The sequence below is a fragment of the Rana temporaria genome, chromosome 11, assembly GCF_905171775.1.
Source record: "Rana temporaria chromosome 11, aRanTem1.1, whole genome shotgun sequence".
Taxonomy (NCBI): domain Eukaryota; kingdom Metazoa; phylum Chordata; class Amphibia; order Anura; family Ranidae; genus Rana; species Rana temporaria.
In genome coordinates, this window is record NC_053499.1 from 57,269,731 (window position 1) to 57,292,124 (window position 22,394).

General features: G+C 43.6%; 1 protein-coding gene across 1 annotated transcript in view; it reads right to left on the reverse strand.

Moving 5' to 3' along the window:
- Positions 1–6,223: 6,223 nt before the first annotated feature.
- LOC120917358 (sulfotransferase 1 family member D1-like) overlaps positions 6,224–22,394 on the reverse strand; it is a 42,082-nt gene continuing 25,911 nt past the window's right edge. The window contains exons 5-8 of the mRNA XM_040328590.1: positions 19,139–19,265; positions 18,948–19,042; positions 10,214–10,394; positions 6,224–6,519 (exon numbers count right to left, since the gene is read on the reverse strand). Of these exons, the coding sequence (XP_040184524.1) occupies positions 6,407–6,519; positions 10,214–10,394; positions 18,948–19,042; positions 19,139–19,265 (516 nt within the window). The 3' untranslated portion in view covers positions 6,224–6,406. The remainder of the gene's footprint in view (positions 6,520–10,213; positions 10,395–18,947; positions 19,043–19,138; positions 19,266–22,394) is intronic.

Here is a 22,394-nt window from a genome sequence, read left to right on the forward strand (position 1 = left end):
GGGTGCCGCACCTGGAACCAGGAACCCGCGAAAGAACCCAGAACAACGGCTTCCGCCACAGAAATACTCCTCCCCAGCATGCCCCGCGAGGGAAAACTCCTCTAATTGGCTGCTGAGAAGAAGCGGCTCTGCCTGGACCTCTCTGGCGCCACCTGCCGCCCAGAGATGTAACTGTATCCTTGGAACGCAGACTGACCCACAGAACAATCCAGATTTGGCGACAGCCAAATTTAACATAATCAAGAATGAGAGCAACCTATCTCTCATTCTCCCACTAACTTTAGCGTAGTGCCCTTACTGAAAGTAAAGGGGGCGCTACACACGGTTGCCAGATTTTGCTATGAGCGACTGTCTTCTGACACTTGGAAGGTTAACAACAGCTGCTGATACTGAGAACAGTTGCACCAACTGCCCACCCACCCCCTTCTGCCTTCCCCACCAGTCACAAAACTCATTGCCTCCCTCTTACTGTCAATAATAGTCAGTGAGCAAGAGAGCGTTAAGCAGGACCAATCACGCATGACCCCCTCCCCTTAGCAAGCAGCTTGATATGGGGTGCGCTTAGCAGGGGAGGAGCCAGGAGCAGCAACGGGGCATCCGAGAACAGTAAATAAATAAGACATGTTTGTAAACATAATTTTTTTTTATTTTTATTTTTTTAACAATCACTTTAACAGCTTGCTGACCACCTATTGTAAGAGTATGGTGGCAGAGCGGCTCTTCTGTGCTGGATCACATATCCTAATGCATGATCCAGCTCTTCCAGAATAGGGTGCTCCCGTCCCCCTGGCTACGCTGTGATTATGCACAGCACAAGACGATTAGTGGGTTCCAGCTGTCATTTGAAAGGAATTCTGGTTCTGGGTGACCATCCTTTTGGATTTCGGCCAATGATTGCCGGCCTGGTACCCGCTAATCGGTGAAGAGGGAGACAGGACAGAGCTCTGTGAAAGTAAACAACATGGCTCTGTCCTGTCAGTGGGGATGTGCCTGTTTTTGTTTCCCTGCAAAGCAAGGAAGAAAAATCAGCACATCCCTTTTGTAAAAAAACGGCACACAGTGAATGCACCAAGCACAGTTAGGCACACCGTTAACCCTTTGATTACCCCTGATGTTAATCACTTCCCAGTCAGTGTCATTAGTACAGTGTCAGTGTATATTAGCACTGATCACTGTATTAGGCCAGGTTCACACCTATGCGAATTGGTTGCAGCTTAAACCGCATCCGATTTGCATAACATTATAAAATACATTGATTTCAATGAGGCTGGTTCACATATGTGCAATGCATTCGCACTGCGCATTGCCGAAAAAACGTGTGCGTTTTCTAGGCATTGCGGTGTGGCTCAGGTGCGAATTCAGGCCCATTATCTTCTATGGGCACGCATCTGATTTGCAGATGTGTTCATTTCTCTTTAGGATTTCTCTCATTCACCTCAATACACTTCCCCCCTCCCCCTCCCCTCTCCCAGGTCTCCAAATTCGCAGCTAAAACGGAGATGATCTGCTGAACAGTTCTCTTATCTCTCTGCAGAGATAAGAGAGCTGAAATTTGCACCACACTGTGAATCCGGAGTGTCACTGGTTCCCACAAAGTGTCAAATTGCTGCCGCACTATCACAGTCCCGCTTTAAGAGGCTGATCGCCATCATTACTAGTAAATAAAAATAAAATAAAAAATCCAGAATATATCCTATTGTTTGTAGATGCTATAACATTCATTAACCAGTCAATATACACATGTTTTTTTTTTTTTTACCAAAAATATGTAGCAGAATACACTTTGGCCTAAATTTATTAAGAAATTTGATTTTTTTTTAATCTGTTTTATAGCAGAAAGTAATTTTCTGCCTTTTTTTTCCGTTTATATAATAAAAAGTAAACCCTGTGAAGATCAAATACCACCAAAAGAAAGCTCTATTTGTGTTGAAAAAAATATATACATTTTGTTTGGGTATAGTGTTGCATGACTGCAATTACCAGTTAAAATAACGCAGTGCCAAATATCAAAGAAAGGCCTGGTCATGAAGGGGGTAAAACCTTCCAGAGGTCAAGTGCTTACTGAAGTCAGTAGGAAATAGTGGTACTGTATAAATAGCTTTTAGTTCTCGTTTTGTGGAGCTGTGTCGTGTATGCATGACTTGAATAGCTTGTCAAAGGTTTACTATAATCAAATAATATGGGGCAAAGGTTGCTTACTTTTTTAGCAAGATATCAGTTTACAGGGGTTTGTTTATTGGTCATATTGTACCTTGAAGATATGCTATGGGAGTGTTCCTAGGGCAATAAATAGGAAAAATGAAGAAGGCTTCTGCATTTTTTTGATACAACACTTTATCCATTTCATGAAGTGGAGCCAAACAAACCATTATGCCGCGTACACGACCGTTTTTCATGACGAGAAAAATTCAATTTTTTAAATTGGTCATTAAAAATGGTTGTGTGTAGGCTCCAGAGCATTTTTCTCGACGTGAAAAATGGGCATTAAAAATTTAGAACATGCTCTTTTTTTTCTCGTCGTTTTTCACGTCGTCGTTTTTCTCATCGTGAAAAACGGTTGTGTGTGGGCTTTAACGACGGGGAAAAAACGTGCATGCTCAGAAGCAAGTTATGAGATGGAAAGTTTGCATAATCAGCCCAAAGAATGGCGCCATTCGAAGGGAACTTCCCTTTTATAGTGCCGTCGTACCTGCTGTACGTCACCACGCTTTGCTAGAGCATTTTTTTCACGATCGTGTGTATGCAAGGCAGGCTTGACAAGAATCACGTCGAGAAAAACGTTGTTTTGATGCTCCTTTGTGTGCCATTCTTTACTTATAATTCAAGTACCATAGATCACCTTAAATGTTTGGACAACATAATTCAATTCTCATTGAGTCAGAACCAATTATACACTTTGTGAATCCTGCCTTTAACAAATCCTACAGTATGGTTAGGGCTGTACGATTAATCTACCTTAATTAAAAGACTGTGATCTCGATTCAACCCCCCCCCCCCCCCCCCATGATCTTAATCCAGCATCTCCACGATTCATGTAGAAAGTGCAGAGCCATTCAACTGCTCACAGCTGTCAAAAAAACAAAAGGCAGCCGGCAATGTTTGTGAACAACATTGCTCTGAAAGAGAAAGATAAAATAACTTATCTTTCTGTTTAATCCATTTAGGCTACATTTCCACTATTGCGACCCCCAAAGTTGCGCGATTTAGAGTGCAGCTTTGATCCAACTTTACAGTCTCTGGATCAAAAGTTACATCAAATTAGTGCAGGAACCTTTTCAAAGTGGCTGCAACTTTAAGTCGCATAGATTGGAACGGATGCCATTGAAATCAATGGGCTGTGACTCTTCATGCGACTTTATGTCCAAAGTCGCATGACTAGTGGAAACGGAGCCTTACAGATCAAACGGATGAACTTCTGTCTGCAGTTGAAGTCAGTTTAAAGCAATATGGATTTTGTTAAATTGTTTCTCTGTTTAACCTCTTATTAACCCTTAATTTACTCTAATCGGCCGTATTAACTCCTTATTTTTCGTCTCCATTTAATTATTATGTTCCTGCTGATCTATTTTTTTTTTATTCATTTCTGTTTTCGAAACAATTGATAAGTAAAACTTTTTTTCTTGTTTGCTTTGTTTATTAATATTTGTACACCTTTAACATATATTTACACATTTCACATTAAAAAAGCACAACATTAAAAATAAAAAAAAATATTATTATTATTTGTATTTTATTTGAAAAAAACACACAAAGACTTTTCAATGCTTTACCATTGCTGGCAGTTGAAGTGGAAACAAAAACATTGCGGTAGGTATCGGTAATTGGTATCGGGGAGTACTAAAAAAAACGGAAAAAAACCCTAATATAACTTAATGGTAATTTTTTTTTTTTTTTTTAATTTCTTTAGACCATGCTTCAATCAAATGTAATGAAAAATAATAATACTCTTTTTATATGTCTTATTTTATTGCCATCTTGTTTGATAACCTAAAGTTCAGGGGTTGTAAATTTTTAACCACTTGCATGTACTTATATGTCGGCAGAGTGGCATGGCTGCGCAAAGGGACGTACCTGTATGTCCCTTTCAATTTGCTGCCGTGCGGACGCGCGCACCCCTGCCGTAGAACAGGGAGATGCCTATGTAAAGGCATTTCCCTGTTCTGCCTAATTAGTGACAGGACACTGATCTACTGCTCTCTGTCATTGGGAGCAGTGATCAATTTCGTGTCACTGGTAGCCCAGCCCCCACACAGTTAGAATCACTCCCTGGGACATGCTTAACCCCTTCCTTGCCCCCTAGTGGTTAACCCCTTCCCTGCCAGTGTAATTTACACAGTAATCAGTGCATTTTTATAGCACTGATCGCTGTATAAATGACAATGGTCCCAAAATAGCATCAAAAGTGTCCGATGTGTCCGCCATAATGTCGGTTTGCGCAAAAGATATAGCCCCGGATTCAGAAAGGAGATACGACGGCGTATCTCCGTATACGCCTTCGTATCTCTGAGTGTGCGGGGTCGTAACTATGCGACTGATTTATAGAATCAGTTACGCATAGATTTCCCTAAGATCCGACCGGCGTAAGTGTCTTACACCGTCGTATCTTAGGCTGCATATTTACGCTGGCCGCTAGGTGGCGCTTCCGTATATTTACGCAATGAATATGCTAATTAGGTAGATATGCCGATTCAGAAACGTACGCGCATTTTTTTATGTCGTTTACATTAGGCTTTTTTCGGCGTAAAGTTACCCTTGCTATATGAGGCGTAGCCAATGTTAAGTATGGACGTCGTTCCCGCGTCGAGTTTTGAAAATTTTACGTTGTTTGCGTAAGTCGTTCGCGAATAGGGCTGTACGTAAGTTACGTTCACGTCTAAAGCAATGACGACTTGCGGCGTAATTTCGAGCATGCGCACTGCGATTTTTTTCACGAATGGCGCATGCGCCGTTCGTAAAATACGTCAGATACGTGGGGTCACAGTGAATTTAAATAAAACACGCCCACAACATCCACATTTGAATTAGGCGGGCTTACGCCGACACACATACGTTACGCCACCGTAACTAAGGGCGCAAGTTCTTTCTGAATATGGAAATTGCGCCCTAATTTACAGCGGCGTACCGTATCTGAGATATGTTACGCCACCCAGAAAGATACACCAATGTATCTGTATCTGTATCTGTATCAATGTATCTGAATCCGGCCCTCAGTGTCTACAAAATAGTGGATAGATTTATGGCATGTTTATTATTTTTTTGGTAGTAATCGCAACGATCTGTGATTTTTAACGGGACTGCGGCAGACAGATGGGACACTCTTGACACTTCTTTGGGACCATTGACATTTATACAGCAATCAGTGCTATAAAAATGCACTGAATACTGTGTAAATGTCACTGGCAGATAAGGGGATAACACTAGCCGGCGATCAAGGGGTTAAATGTGTTCCCTCATGTGTGTTTCTAACTGTGGGGGGAGGGCACTGACTGGAGGAGGAGATATATTGCTGTTCCTAATCACTAGGAACAGTAGATCTGTCTCTCCTCCCCTGTCAGAATGGGATCTGGCTCTCGTGCCTGCAATCGTGGGTGGCTGGCGGACATCGCGGCCACCGGCCAAGCACATCGGTTCCCTCGCGTTGCAGCGGTTGCACACGCTATCTCATAAAGGTGCAGAAGTACAGCTATGACGATTTGGGGGAACGAGCCGACCTGCCTCAGTATAATGACGGTGGCTGGTCGGCAAGTGGATAACTTTACCTTATGTCTTTGGTTTGTGAGGTAAATAACACTTGGAGAAAATGTGTCGCATGATTCAATTATCTCATGAGATAATCTTTAGTGAACTGAGCCCATTGCACATACTTGGACTCTCTGATTACTCTCCTGCCTATACTGCCTACTGTCACTCGTCTCCTGCCCTCTGTTATACCCTCTGCAGTTCTCCCTGCAAATTACTGCTCACTGACATACTTTTTGTCACTCTTCTCCATCACATGCCACCAACAGCTGTCATACCCTCCACCATTCCTCCTTCACATACTGCCTGCTATCATATATCCTGGCACCCCTCTCCTGCACACTGTCGTACACTTTGCTACTTCTTTCCTGCGCATACAATGCAGTCATACCCATTGCAATGTTCTCCCGCACATTCTGCTTACTCTCATACCTTCTGCTTGCCTCCCTATCATAACTTCTGCACTTCTTCCTATACAATACATAGAAAATGTTTTTTTTGTAAATGCTTTTATTAAGACAAAAATATGTGACACATTTGGTAAGTATTATCACATACAATTTATTTTTTCTAATTATATTGTTACTGTATATTAAGACATGTCATGAATGTATTATACAGACCATTTAAGCGTGTTTATTATATTTTACAGAAATGGAAAAATACATTAGATCTCAGTTCTGAAGCATAAGTTTGTGCCTGACATATGTCTCTTGTAGTGTTCGTCAAACTTCTCATTCTGTGCAACAGTAAAATAATTCTTCCAGTCACCAGCTAAACCTGAAAGAGAAAAGGATCTTTTTGACGCATGAAACATGCCAAACTGAATGTAACTAATCTTCGATGGGCCATATTCTGTCTATTTATGGCCACACCTACTATATTTCAGAATAAGATCAATAAAGCAAAACTCCAGCCACAAATAACTATTAAAGCTGATCTCCAGTTTTACTTTCACTTTAAACCATACCTTTACCGGAAGCAAAGTCTGCCCCCCCTTGGGCACCACCATGATGGTGCATGCTCAGATGTACCCACAGTCTCTGCCTGGTCATCGGGTCCTGCCAGAGCCTGTCACCACATCTGCACAAGTGTTGGGGATTTATCGTGCATGAGCAAAGACAAGGACGTTTTCAGACTCCCCTGGTCAGTCTTTGCACGGGAACTCTGACAAATGTTTGGGCATGTGTAGATGTGCCATAGGGCTCTCTCATTATCGGAGCCCTGCAGCACATCTGCTTACACAGATGGGATGGGGAGACTTTATTGCCTAGGTGAAAATTCTGGAACTCTGGACTCCACTAGACCTCCAATGTATTCTGTGATGATACCTGGCACCAAGCTGTCAGTAACAAATCCTTTATATCCTGTTAGTTATTAGGTGGGGCCCTCATGGATTCGACTGATGCTCGATTGGATTGAGATCTTGAGAAATTTGAGGCCAACTCAACACCTCAAAGACACCTTATTCCATTGCTCAGTGGTACAGTTCTGAGACTCAAATGCCCACTGTAGACCATTTTGCCTGAGGAAACAGGTCAGCATGGGCACTCCGACCAGCCTGCAGAATGTAGCAAAAAACTGGTATGCACTGTGTGTTCTGAAACCTTTATTGGAACAAGCATTAACTTTTTGAGCAATTTGAGCTATAGTAAGCGTGGGTGTCAATGCCCTGATCAAAATAGGGCACCCCTAGGGCCAGTAAACAAGGGCTATCATTTCTGCATTAACCTGGCCACAGTTTGTGTGGCTATGCAGGCCCAAAACTTAAATATGAATTGTCACTGCATGCAGCCATTCTTTTAAAAATTAATATCATGTTAAATGATACAATAACATACTCCTTCAGTTGAGAGTTGTTCCCTGTAGTATTGATTCTCTGCCACTAGATATCCTAATTCTGATAGTTGGCATCATTCAGTCCATTTCCTCTAAACCCAGGCTGTCACGGACCCGCCCTAGCCTGTTAATGGACAGTGTAAGGAAAAGCAGCACAGTGGTGAGCTCATCTATCTGCCATTTTGCTTTCTCATCATAGCAATATTCTCCTTGTCAGCACATAAACTAAATTGCTCCCTGAGCTGTTCTTGCTGTCACATTCAAGCCTTGGTTTACATGGATTGCAAGAGGCTGATACTCTCCCAGAATAATGCATTTTGAAAGTATTAATATATGCATTAATGATTAGAGCTGCATTCATTTATTTCTTTTGTCTGCCTGGGGTACAGGCCAACATTTGGGTCCATGTGTACATCAGCCAAACAGCCGGCTTCTGGCGAATGGGCATGCTGGAAAACCAGAATCCGATCAGTGCTGGCAGCCCCCCTGTCAGAATACAATAGCTCAGTGGGGAGATCGCTGTACTTGCATCACATGATTAGTACAGCAAGCTCCTCACTGTGTGTACCAAGCTTAACGCTGCATGTCCTGCCTTCCTCCAGTTCTCTTTGTCTGCTGTTGCAGTCAGTTTGTGCACATCACGCTGGCTCCAACTCTGGCAGGCGCCCAAATTATCAGAAAGACAGGCTGTGTGTGTGTGTGTATATGTAGAATTACTCCCAGAGGAGCTGCTGGTTGTTTCAGGTGGCACATTTACGTTGTGGCTCCCCCAAATTCCTAGGGGTGAATGATGCGTATTGCATTTAGTAGAAGTAAAGGAATGTCTGCAACAGGTGCTCTTTGCTGTGCTCTTTATTACCCAGCCGGGTAAAAACAATAAACTTGTGGTGAGGAAAGTAAAGTTGAAGAAGAAAGGAGAACAGCAGATTCAGGCGTGATGATAGGGAAACAGTCCTGCTCCCAAGCGTAACACTTCTCTGCGCAACTTCAGGAAAACACCTCTGCCTCAGGCCTGTTCTGATTTGTAGTTGCGGAGCTAATCCTCCTTAAATTAATTACGCCTGGATCTCCTTCAACTTGAGATTTGAGGCAGCCTACATCCACAGAAGATCTGTGGTTAGTTCTCCAAGATGTTTGAAACAACCTACCTGCCAGGTTCCTTCAAAAACTGTGCAAGTGTACTGAGAAGAATTGATGCAGTTTCAAAGATAAAGGGTGGTCACACCAAATATTGATTTGATTTGGATTTCTCTTCTTTTCATTTTTACTTAACATTTTGTTAATTGATAAAAATAAACCACTAATTTCTGAAAACTTTCTTAATTTACAGCTTTTTTCCACACCTGCCTAAAACATTTTTAACAGTACTGTGTGTGTATAAAAGTGCAAACTACAAGTACAAAGTGCACTTGAAATTGCACTGAAAGTGCACTTGGAAGTGCTGTCGCTGTAGATCTGAGGGGGACACGCAAGGAAAATAAAAAACAGCATTTTATCTTGCACATGATTGGATGATAAAATCGGCAGAGCTTCCCCTCATTTCAGATCTACCCCTCAGATTTACAGCGACTGCATTTGCAAGTGCACTTTGCACTTGTAGTGCAAAGTGGATTTGCCTTTTGTAAATAACCCCCATGGTGTATGATGTGCAGTGTGTATAACATGTTTCTCTGTGCACTGTATTGTATACTCCATACCATAAGGGGCCCAGAAAAAAAAGATGATTAATACTTCCAGTTGTGTCAGATGTCTGGTCCTATGCTGCACTGACTGTGTGGTTCCTTCTGCTGGGCACTGCTTCGCTACAGGACACAGTAGTGATGAATGGGCTGGCTGCTATGACTAAGCACTGATTGTGCGAAACGCGTCAGATTTTTTACCCCACTGCTTGCTGTGCTGTATTTTGTAGTGCTTTTTATCCTTTTTACACCAATAAAGGCTACCTTTTTAGGTTCATTTTGGTGTGCGGCTTTCCATGAATTGTTTTCATTGATTTTATGAATGGGCTGGCAGTTGGAATCACACAGCACAATGGAAGACCAGGCATTTAGCACTCGGACTGTGATTGTATTATTTTTCCGTGTAGCTGCTTTATAATTTTTTTTAAATGATGACAGAATCTCCAAAGCCATTAAAGTACAAGTCTGGCAAAGCAGATTGGGGAAAAAATTGAATAATGAGATCAGAAAATGCTAATGGATTGTTTGGTTGCTAATATAAAACAAGCCAATAAAAAGTATTTTAAACTTAAGGGTTTTCTAACAGCAGAAATCTTGGAACAATTGGGCTCAGGTTAACATTTACCTACAGTCTGCAGGCTGGTTGTGGGTAGCAGCACCTGTTCTCGCACCCGCAGCAAATTGCACTGCTCTTATGAGATGCGAAAGGCTGCCATTCATTCTGAATGCCACCCCAACGCAACTCAGCCTGCAGCACGTTTGCCAGTGCGGGAGCCACAAGGAATTCGCATTTTTAAAAAGGTACATGCACCTTTTTCCTGTGGGAAACACGGGCACAGCAGCACATTCAAACTAATAGGCTACCATGCCTGAGCAATCGCGGGCCGCACGTGTGATGCCATGTCTTTTTAAAAGGACTGATTTGATTCACTCTATAGTTAAAAAAAACGAATTACCTTTTCTCATGAAGGTAGTTGTAGTCTGGTCAAGTATCTCATTTGGTAAAGTTTTGTAATTGACCATATCATTGTTTTTCATTTCTTCAAAAGAGGTGTGGTAAACAATCTTCTCAATAATATCTTCACTCATATCTATTTCCAGGAACTGTAGCATTTTTCTGATTTCTCTCTTTGGATCCTGTTTAAAAGACCTATTTGTAAGCAGAGTTCCATACAGTATTATGTATAAAACACCTTTCAAGGTGTACATTAAAAAGTGAAGTATGTTTGTTTTAAAAAAAAAACTTTTACTCACCTCGATGGATGCAACATTGATCCGATGCTGCGTCTGCTCCCCGCCACCAGTACAGTGACAACTGAGGGATCAATCACGCTTAGTTCTTCCCATCCCCTCTGAGCAGAGAGCTGAGACTGCTGTATAACGGCTCTCTGCACTGCCTTCCAGCACTCACTAGAGTGCTGGGCTGGGGAGGGAAGGCTGTTGCTGGCTCTGTCTCGCAAAAAAGTTTTGGCCATACTTCTTTAAAGGATTTATTTTTTTCTAAATAGGTTCCTTTAAGCTAGTGCTAGTTGCTAGTGCTTACCCTTTCCTTCGATTTCTCTTCTAAATGTTTTTTTTCTTTGTCTGAATTTCTCACTTCCTGTTCCTCCTCAGTAAGCTTGCCCCCATAATCCGAGCTGTTCTGACTTGGGGTTAGTCAGCATGCTCGCCCCCTCCCTTGGGACTACATTCCTGCGGGGAGACACTGTCAGTAAGCTTTCCCCCATAATCCAAGTTGTTCTGGCTGGGGGTTAGTCAGCGTGCTTGCCCCCTCTCTTGGGACTACATTCCTGCTGGGAGACGCTGTCAGTAAGCTTTCTCCATAATCCGAGTTGTTCTGGCTGGGGGTTAGTCAGCGTGCTTGCCCCCTCCCTTGGGACTACATTTCTGCGGGGAGACACTGTCAGTAAGCCTGCCCCCATAATCTGAGTTGTTCTGGCTGGGGGTTAGTCAGCATGCTCGCCCCCTCCCTTGGGACTACATTCCTGTGGGGAGACGCTGTCAGTAAGCTTGCCCCCATAATCTGAGTTGTTCTGGCTGGGGGTTAGTCAGCGTGCTCGCCCCCTCCCTTGGGACTACATCCCTGCGGGGAGACAAACACAGTGCCTGAGAACTATTGCATTCTAACCGAGCATAGAATAGGGCAAAGAGGAGGAGGCCTAGTAGTGATCTACAAATCCCACCTCTCTTTCATCAAACCAACTCTACAGAACTCAGTACCTTTCATGGAAACATTCACCCTGCAACTCCAAACAGCCCAGGACACCGTCTACATACTGCTATGCTACAGACCACCGGGACCAAAGACTCACCTTCTCACACCAAATTTATCTTGACGTACACCTTGAAAACTAAAAACCTCATCCTACTCTGGGATTTCAACCTCTGGGCCAATTCCACCCAGGACCCCATCGCCTGCATCGACCAACTGGGTCTGCAACAACTGATAAATGCTCCCACGCATGTTTCGGGGCACACTCTTGACCTTATCTTCAAACAGAATATGGACATCAACACACTGGACAACTCGCCTTTACCATGGACGGACCACCACACTATCAAATTTAAAATAACTACCAACACTAGTCTCCAAAAACCAACATATCCAATAACAACACATTGGACAAGATCACAGAAGAAACTACACTCAGATCTCTTCAAAACCACACTATCAAATAAAATAACAACGCTCAATCAAAACCATTCAGTGAGTGCGTGAGTGAGTGAAAACCTTGTATAGCGCTACAAATGCGAACTGAATCGCCTCAAGGTGATTGGTATCCATTTTCTTCTTTAGCCTTCAGAAGAGGTGGGTCTTGAGTTTTTTTCTGAAGGCCTGATGATTTACTTCCGTACGGATGTTACTTGGTAAAGCGTTCCACAGTCAAGGTCCTTGGACTGCAAATCTTCGTTCTTTGGACTTGTAGCGGGCCTTGGTGATTTGGAGTAAATTTTGGTTAGTTGATCGAAGGACGCGATTGGGGTTGTGGTATTTTATTTTCTCACATAAATATTGGGGGCGAGTCCTTGTACATATTTGTGTGTCAGGCAGAGGGCCTTAAATGAGCCAATTGAGGGTCCTCAGGGACGGAGTGATTGATTCCCAGTTTTTCTTTCCTGTTACCAGTCTTGCTGCCGTGTTCTGGACGACTTGTAGATGAGCAATCTGGTATTTTGGGAGTCCGAGGTAGAGGGAGTTTGGATAGTCAAGCCTGGAGTTGATAATTGTTCCAACCACTACTGCTGTATCCTCTTTGGGGATAAGGGGAATGATTTTTCGTAGCAGGCAGAAAAGATGGTGAGATCCGCTGACTACTGATCCTATTTGTGCATCCATCGTCATGTCAGAGTCAAAGGTGACTCCAAGACTTTGACTTTGGTGCTTGGGGTGATGGTTTGTCCCAAAATATGGGGTGGTGTCCATGTCATCCTAGAATTTGTCTTTCGGTTTGCGTGAAGCAGAAGAAGTTCTGTTTTGGAACCATTGAGTTTAAGGTGACTCTCCATCATCCAGTTGTCTATCAAAGTGAGGCATTGTTCTAGTCTGTGGTATTGGTCTTTTTTGTTGCTGATGCGAAAGTAAAGTTGAGTGTCGTCAGCGTAGGAATGGTAGAGTAGGTCCTGGTTACTGATAATTTTGAGGAATGGGTGGAGATAGATGTTGAATAGTACGGGCGACAGGGGTGATCCTTGAGGGACTCACCATGAAATGGTACGTGCTTCAGAAGTGAAGGGTCCTAGTTTCACTGTCTGGGATCGATCTTTCGAGGAATGATGTGAACCAGGGTAGATCAGAGTCTGCAACTCTAGCTACTTCTGTGAAGTGAGTTAGCAACATTTTGTGGTCTACTGTGTCAAAGGCAGCACTAAAATCCAGCAGGATCAGAAGACAGGATTCTCCTTCGTCTGCTGCTTAGAGAGCATCATCCCATATTTTGAGAAGTGCTGTTTCCGTCCCATGACCTGGGCGGAAACCGGATTGTAGTGGGTCCTGTAGTTTGTTGGTGTCTAAATGGTGTTGTAGCTGTTGTACTACTGCTTTCTCAATAATCTTGGAGAGGACGTTGAGGCTGGTTATAGGTCGACGATGGTTTGGGTCTTTGGGGTCGAGGTTGGGTTTCTTTAGAAGGGGTTTGATTATGCCTTGCTTGAGGGAGGTCGGAACCGTACCTTCCTTAAATGATTGATTTATAAGGTGCGTGATTGTGGGTGCCATGATATCGGCACATTCTTCAGAAGTTTTATGGGAATGATGTCATTAGGCGATGTACTGTCTCGGAGGCTTCCGATGATGCTTTTAGTGGTATCAGTGGTAATTGGATCCAGTGTAAATTTTGTTGAAATTGAAGAATATTTATATTAATATTTACTTTTTGATTTGTAGGGGTGAGGCTTGTTGTTTTTTTTTGTTGAATTGTTTCACGTATTTTTTCAATTTTGTCAATGAAAAAATCCGATAATTCATTGCAGAATCTTGTGTTTCATTTTTCGGAGCCTCCAGGCAGGCTGGATTCATAGTCTGAGCGACAAGGTTGAAAAGCTCGCGGGTACGGTTTCGGCCTTTTGCGATGGTGTTTGAGAAGTGTTCTTTTTTTGCTTTGAAGATTTCTTTGTGGTATTTCTTGGTGATTAATTTGTAATTTGTGTGGTTTTCCTTTGTTGAGATTCTTCCCCAGGCTCCTTCCGCTCTTCTGCATTCTTGCTTCAATAATGTGAGAGCGTCATTGAACCAACCGGAATAATTTTTTTGGATGAGCGCTCTGCGTCTCGGAGCGATTATATCTGCTGTCTGTAGTAATGCTTTGTTAATGGAGTTGAGTGTTTCCTCTGTTGATTGATTTTGTTTTATCATTGTTATTTTGTTCAATAGTGTGGTTTTGAAGAGTTCCGAGTGGAGTTTCTTCTGCGATCTTGTCCAGTGTGTTGTTAATGGGTTTGTCAGTTTTTTGAAGCCGGTGTTGGTGGTTATTTTGAATTTGATTGCATGGTGATCTGTCCAGGGTAAGGGCCTGTTCTCTATTATGTTGACGTCCATATCCTGTTTGAAGATATGGTCGAGGGTGTGACCCAAAACATGCGTAGGAGCACATATCAGTTGCTGCAGACCTAGTCCCTCCAATTGGTCAATGCAGGCGGTGGCGATGGGGTCCTGGGAGGAGTAGGTCAGAGGTTGAAGTCTCCAAGTAGCAGGAGGTTTTTGGTTTTCAAGGTGTATGTTGAGATAAATTCTGTCAGAGATGTGAGGAGATGCGTTTTTGGTCCCGGTGGTCTGTAGCATAGTATGTGGACGGTGTCCTGGGGTATTGTTTGGAGTTGCAGGGTGAGTGTTTCCATGAACGGCAATGCGCTCTGTAGGTCTGGTTTGGTGAGAGAGAGGTGAGATTTGTAGATCACTGCTAGGCCTCCTCCTCTTTGCCCAGTTCTGTTCTCGGTTAGGATGCAATAGTTCTCTGGCACTAGTTATACTAGGATGGTGTTACAATCCAATGTTAGCCTGCTTTCTGTGATAAAAAGGCAATCTATGTTGTGTTGGGTGATGAAGTCGTGAATTTCCTGTCTGTGCTTGACTGCGGATCTTGTGTTGATCAGGGCGCATGATGGGTGTCGTAGTTGAAATGGTGCCATCTTGTTTTTGATGGTCGATCGTCAATTGATTCTTAGAAGTTGTTCTTTCCGTAGTATTTTTTGAATGGCATTGGTAACGTTGGGGCGGTATTCCTTAGGCCACGGATGTTTTTTGCTGAATATATCATGTTAAGCATGGTACAAAAAACGCCGAAGATGATGAGATGGTTAACGGTGATGACGATGGCGGTGATTATCTTGAGTGAAAGATGATGATGATGATTGACGGAAAGGTGGACCCCCAATCTAGCCCTCCTGGTTGATCCAGAGGAAGGCGAAAAAAACCCCGCCAAGCAAAAATAAATCCTTCCTGATCCCTCTGGAGGCAATCGGGTTAGCCCTGGATCAACTTGCTATGGTGGACAGGAGCCTGGGGTACTTACCTGCTTGTCAGTTGAAAGCCAAGCCCACCAGTCCAACGTGAGGCTGAAGATGATCCTCAGGTGGATGTACAGACAGTGCGGCAAGTGAGGGATGGTAGCAAGGGAGGAAAAAGAAAAAGAGGAAGTAGGGGGTAGTGGTGAAAGTGCTTGGGTGTAGCATTATGGCTGCTACTTACCAGGCTGTCATCCGTCCTTCAGGCTCCCCAGTTGTGAGTGGCCTGGAGGGGTTCCCTAGCGATGGCTGGTTCCTGAATGGTCCTGTGGCTGAAACTGGGAGTGGTGACTAGGGGGGGGGGGGGGGGGGCAGGGTGCTTGATACCTTGGCTGCGTGGTGTACCAAGATGGTCGTCGCTCGGAACTAGGACCGAGCGACGGCCTTTCCTGCTGGGAACGGGCAGCTATCGGCTCAGGGGAACTCCGGGGGAAGGAGGCAGCCGGCCGGCCTGCTGAGGGAGTGGGTAAGTATGGAGGAAAGCAGAATTAAGGGGCTGGAGTGTTGGATAGCCAGATCGGCCCGCAGCTAGGCCGCAGCCACGGACTGTCCTGTGAGAGCCACGGACTGCCGTGTGGGGGTCTGCACCTACCGTTCCACTGTCGTCTGAGTGGCGCTCCAGGGCAGGAGGTGGCTGGTGGGCCTGCGGAGGAAGGAAAAATGGGGGGAAAAGGTAGGAGGCCGGATGTTAGGCCGCAGCCGTGGTCTGTCCTGCAGGACTGGTGATCCAGTGCGACAGCTCGGATGGTGGCAGGCTGTGGCCGCGGTCGGCAAGCTGGTGAGTAGGGGAAGGCTGGGAGAAAAACTGGGAGAAAAACTGAGTCGGGGGGGGGGTGGCCATAGACCGGTTTGCGATGCGTGTAGTCCGAGGAATATCCTAGAAGCTGGATCCTGCCTGGAGCTATAGCACACACGTCCTTCTTCCTGGACCGTGCTGCCGTTGTTAGCTCCTGACCTCACAACGGCAGGGGAAGAAACCCTCAACCTCCTCAACAAAGCATTACTACAAACAGCAGACATAGTCGCTCCAAGACGCAGAGCACTCATCCGCAAAAACAACTCGGGCTGGTTCAATGACGCTCTTAGATTGCTGAAGCAAGAACACAGACGAGGTAAGGGAGCCTGGAGGAGAAGCGCCCTCAAAAGACAAAATCTAGAACGACATCGACTTCTCCCAACATCTTTGGACAAACCATCACCCCAAGCACGAAAGAAAAAAGCCTCGGAGTTATCTTTGACTCAGACATGGACTCAACAGGAGGGAGAGGCCAGGAGCATCAAAGAGGGACCCGATAAGAGGAGGATCTGGGCTGCTCTGTGCCAATCCACTGCACAGAGGAGGTAAGCATAACGTTTGTTAATTTGAAAAAAAAAAAAACAAGACTTTAAATCATGAAAAATAATTATTACTTTTTTTTTCCGTACTGTTACCAGATCACTGCCACTCCAATAATATGATGATGCTGTTCTTCACTGGTAACAGTATGTAAAAAATAAAAATAAAATTGTGACATTTTTCAAAAAATTTGGACAAAAAAACCTGCCATGCCTTTTACGAAATACCTTGGACTGTCTGCTTTCCAAAAAGTGGTCGTTTGGGGGGTATTGGTATTGTACTGTCATTTTAGGGCCTCATGAAATTAGATAGTCTGTCAGTACATCAGTTTTAACATCAGTTTTAACCACTTGACGACTGCCACACGGCTATTTACATTGACAGAATGGCACGGGCAGGCAGATTGGCATACAGGTACGTCCCTTTAAATCTGTTGCCCAGCGCACGTGCCGCATTCCTCGCGAGTGTGGCCGCGGGTCCCGGGAACTCCATGTTCCTGGGAGTCCCACGATTGCGATCGGCAAGAGCAGAAAAGGGGAATGCCTTTGTAAACAAGGCATTCCCCTATTCTGCCTAGTGACACTGTCACTGATGACCGTTCCCCGTGATTGGGAAGGTCATCAGTGATGTGTCACGTGTAGCCACGCCCCCTAACAGTAAAAACAGTCCCCTGTTTTGTAAAAGCTATAACTTTTGCGCAAACCAATCAATTATCGCTTATTGCGATTTTTTTTTACCAAAAATATGTAAAAGAATACGTATCGGCCTAAACTGTGGAAAAATGTATTTTTTTATATATTTTTGGGGGATATTTATTATAGAAAAAAGTAAAAAATATAGAATTTTTTTCAAAATTGGCCACCGCAAAGGTGATCAAATACCACCAAAATAAAGCTCTATTTGTGGGAAAAAAAGGATGTAAATTTTGTTTGGGAGACACGCCGCATGACCGCACAACTGTCAGTTAAAATGATGCAGTGCCGAATCGCAAAAAATGGCCCGGTCATTGACCACCAAAATGGTCCGAGGCTGAAGTGGTTAAGATACAATATACTGTATATACCATAGTTTGTGTACTCTATAACTTTCCTACAGGCTAAATATACACGGATTTGGGTTATTTTCAGCAAAGAAATGTAGCAGAATAAATTTTGGCCTAAAGAAAAACAATTATTTATAAGTAACAATTATTTGCAACATTCTATAACAGAAACAGACATTTATTTTTAATTTTTTTTTTTTGCAAAAATATAAAAGAAAACTGTGGTGACTAATTACCACCTAAAGAAAGCTTGTTATGTGAACAAAATGATAACAATTTAGTTTGGGTACAGTGTTGCATGATCGCGCAGTTGTCATTTAAAGTGCGACAGGGCTGAAAGCTGAAAATTGGTATAGGTAGGTAGGGGGTTAAAGCCCGGTTTTAGACCCCCTTCACACTGGAGGCGTTTTTCAGGTGCTAAAGGGCTAAAAATAGCACCTGCAAAGCACCTAAAAGATGCCTCCCCTGCAGCCCCAATGTGAAAGCCCAAGTACTTTCACACTTGATCGGTGCGCTTGCAGGAAATTAGAAAAAGTCCTGCAAATGGCATCTTTGGCGAAGTGGAGGAGCAGTGTATACACCACTCCTCCACTGCCCCTGCCCATTGAAATGAATGGGCACTGCTGCCAAAGCACTGTAAAGCCGCGTACACTTGATCGGTTTGTCTGATGAAAACGGTCTGATGGACCGTTTTCATCAGACCAAACCGATCATGTGTGGGCTCCATCGGTTATTTATCCATCGGTTAAAAAAATTGGAACTTGTTTTTAAAATTATCTGATGGTTAACTAACCGACAGGAAAAAAACGATCGTCTGTAGGCACGTCCATCGGTTAAAAATCCATGCATGCTCAGACTAAATTAGGGGACGGGAGCGCTCGTTCTGGTAAAACTAGCGTTTGTTATGGAGATAGCACATTCATCAATCTAAAACAGTGAAAAGCGCAAATCGTCTTTTACTAACACAAAATAAGCTAAAGCAGCCCCAAGGGTGGCGCCATTGGATTTGAACTTCCCCTTTATAGTGCCGTTGTACGTGGTTTACGTGACCGCGTAACCGATGGTGTGTTGGCACGACTGATCATCAGTCAGCTTCATCGGATAACTGATGGAAAAATCCATCAGACCGCTTTCATCGGATGGACCGATCGTGTGTACAGGGCATTGGTGTGAAAGGGGTCTTAAAGTGATTAAAGGCAGCAATATTTGCATTTTCATTGAGCTACCCAATAGTCACTCTAGCAAGATGTTTAGGGTCATGCATTTGGCAATATTGGGCTATCTTAACAAACTAAATTAATGTAGTATTTACCTCTTTTAAGTCTTCATAGAAAAGATAAAGGATATTATATTCATATCTTTTTTCCCACCAGCCTTTAACATGATCATGCCAGGAACCATAGTTCACTAAAGTAAAAATTGTAGTAGAAAATAATAAAACAAGTTTAAGATTGTTTAATGTATAATATGAATTTTGTATTTGTGTTGTCTTTGTGTTTTTACCATATCCTTTCATGTAACTGTCCAAGAATGTATCCCATGGTCCAGGATCAGGCATGGCTTTCACCATGTTGTGGAAGAAGTAGTAGGAAACGGCCACATCTTTTGCATTTCTGGCGACGTATATAACCTAGGTTGGAGATATTTAACGTGTGTGTATATGTATATATATATATATATATATATATATATATATATATATATATATATATATATATATATATATATGCAACTTCATTATTTGCAGTTGTAAAAACAGTTGCAGTAAGTGTTACCTTCTCCTTAAAGCTGGCCAATCCCCCTCATGCATGTAGTTTAGGTTTTTTAATAGTTATTGATTTACAAGAAATAAGTAAATAGTTTAATGTTATCCAATTATGTTTGTGTATAATCATTATTCTGTGGAAATTTGGAAACCTCTGACCTTTTATATTCTATGGTGTGGCTCAAACCAGTTTTAACCTTTTTTATGGGCTGTTATATACCCTATATTACCAAAAGTATTGGGACATCTGCATTTATACACACATGCATTTTAATGGCATCCCAGTCTTAGCCTGTAGGGTTCAATATTGAGTTGGTCCACCCTTTCCAGCTATAAGAGCTTCGACTCTTCTAAGAAGGGTGCCTACAAGTTTAGGAGTGTGTCTATAGGAATGTTTGACCATTTTTCCAGAAGCGCATTTGTGAGGTCAGACACTGTTGGATGAGAAGGCCTGACTCACAGTCTCTGCTCCAATTCATCCCAAAAGTGTTATATTGGGCTGAGGTCAGAACTCTCTGCAGGCCAGTCAAGTTCCTCCACCCCAAACTCGCTCATCCATGTCTTTGTGGACCCTGATTTGTGCACAGGTTTCAAATCATTTGGAGGGGGGATTATGGTGTGGGGTTGTTTTATTTAAGGGGATGGGCTTGGCCCCTCAGTTCCAGTGACGGGGCACTCGTCAGGCATCAGCATACGAAGACATTTTGGACATATTCATGTTCTCAGCTTTGTGGGAACAGTTTGGGGATGGCCCCTTCCTGTTCCAACATGACTGCACACTAGTGCACAAAGCAAGGTCCATAAAGATATGGATGAGCTAACCCACTATTGAACCCAATGGACTAAAACTTGGATGCCATTAAAGTGTGCGGGTAAAGGCAGTTGTCCCAATACTTTTGACAATATAGTGTATATGACTGGAAGGCAGGCGACCGGAGTTCTTTCAGGATATTAAGCAAATATATGCCTGAAATATAGACAGAGCGGACTATCATCTCCAGGAACTTCAAATGAAGAAGTTAAGGACTCCCCCTGGATTGAATACTGTTCTTATTTATTTTTCATCGTCTGTAATACATCTTTTAACAAAGCAAGCAAGTTCCTTTTTATTATTATACTTTTCAGTCATCTTAAATTATTCTCTGATACCCACATATATGAAGGGTTAAACATAGGTTTGTAATAAAGTCTAACTCTTTATTACACACTAGGAGGGTTACATTTTTTTGTTTTTGTTTTTAGTCTAGGGGCACCAGAATAATGTTTAGTACTTGCCTTATTCCTGGCTTTGACAGGCTCCTTCAATCCACAAAACCAGTCCAGCACTTCCTCCTCTTTAACATACTCTAAGTCAGTTGCATGCTTGCCTCCTCCATGGGCAACGCAGAGTTTGTAGCTGCGCATTGCACGTGATGATGAAGAGAGACTGCTCACAGCCTGTATCTTTGCGTAAAAGAGAACAGTGCTGTGCCTGCCACACCGAGGGATAAAGGGTATGTAATACAACTTTTGTCATTGGAACGTTACAATAATATGAACTGGCAAAATGTGGGCCGACACTGCCTTGGAAGGGGACAAGGTGACCATTCTTGTGCAGCAAAGAAAATGGCAAACACCATAGCAGGAAGTCCCACGAGTTCACCTTCAGAAGCCCATTCGAGGTGTTCCAGACTAAGATATCCCGAAACAGAGTACCCAAGAAAAACCAAGATGCCTACACCGTAAACTCCTCAAACCTATTAGAGTTGGACAGGTTTTTGAAAAACCTGCCCAAGTTTGTGAACCATATAAGTTTCTGTTACTAGATGGTGGTTGCTATCTGCTTTTCCACCATTATCTCCAAGACCCCCTAGATGCAACCATGGACTTTGACAATCTTACACAGCAAAAGGGTTAACCAGCTCTGGTCCCACTGTAGAAACCTCTGAACTACCTTTTACTCATGTGCCTGAAGACAAAGATGCATGGCCTCCTGCCCCAGAAGAAGGCAGCAGATACTTTGAGCAGGATGAATTTGTTTAGTCTGCAAATTTGCCAGGGACAGCAACTTCAAGTTGGATGGGTGTGGTGGAGTGCCCAATTACTCAACATGCTCAATTTCAGACACATGCCTCTTTCCCCACTGCTCTCTGATTTCCTGGACATGCCCAAGGAACATACGTTTCTGTGATTCCCTCCTTCTCAGATAAGCCAGAGGTAGCAAGGAGGGTCATCCCCAGCTAGGTGAGAGGTCCTCCACTGACAGGACCAGTGTGCCGGCAGCTGGGCCAGAGCCTGATAGCATGCAACTTCCCCAGAAGATCTAGCTATTGTGGTAAACACCTCCCCAAACAGAGTGCTGCAGTCCCAAAAAGGTGGCACTCAGTCCTTGGGCCTTAGATCCTTTCAGCTATTTATCTGTGTTACCAGAGCCACCCCTGACTTCACCGTGAGAGATGTTGTTTATGAGGACAGTCACACGTAGCTATGCTCTGTGCTGTTTTACTGAAATAGTAATTCTCAGTTTGACTCTCTGGGCCAGATTCAGGTAGAATTCCGGCGGCGTAACGTATTGCATTTACGTTACACCGCCGCAAGTTTTACGTGCAAATGCTTGACTGTAAACTTGCGGCGGCGTAGCGTAAATCCATCCGGCGCAAGCCCGCCTAATTCAAATGGGGCGTGTATCATTTAAATTAGGCGCGTTCCCGCGCCGAACGTACTGCGCATGCTCCGTTTTGAAATTTCCCGCCGTGCTTTGCGTGAAATGACGTCGCACCGATGTAATTTTTTGAACGGCGACGTGCGTTACGTCCTTTCCTATTCACGGACGACTTGCGCAAAAAAAAAAAATGTAGAATTCGACGCGGGAACGACGGCCATACTTTAGCATGGCTAGTCTAAATATAAGCCATTGAAATAGCATCCGTAACTTTACGCCGGGAAAAGCCGACTAGCGACGACGTAAGAGAATGCGATGACCGCGCGTACCTTCGATCCTAAGACCCGAAGGCG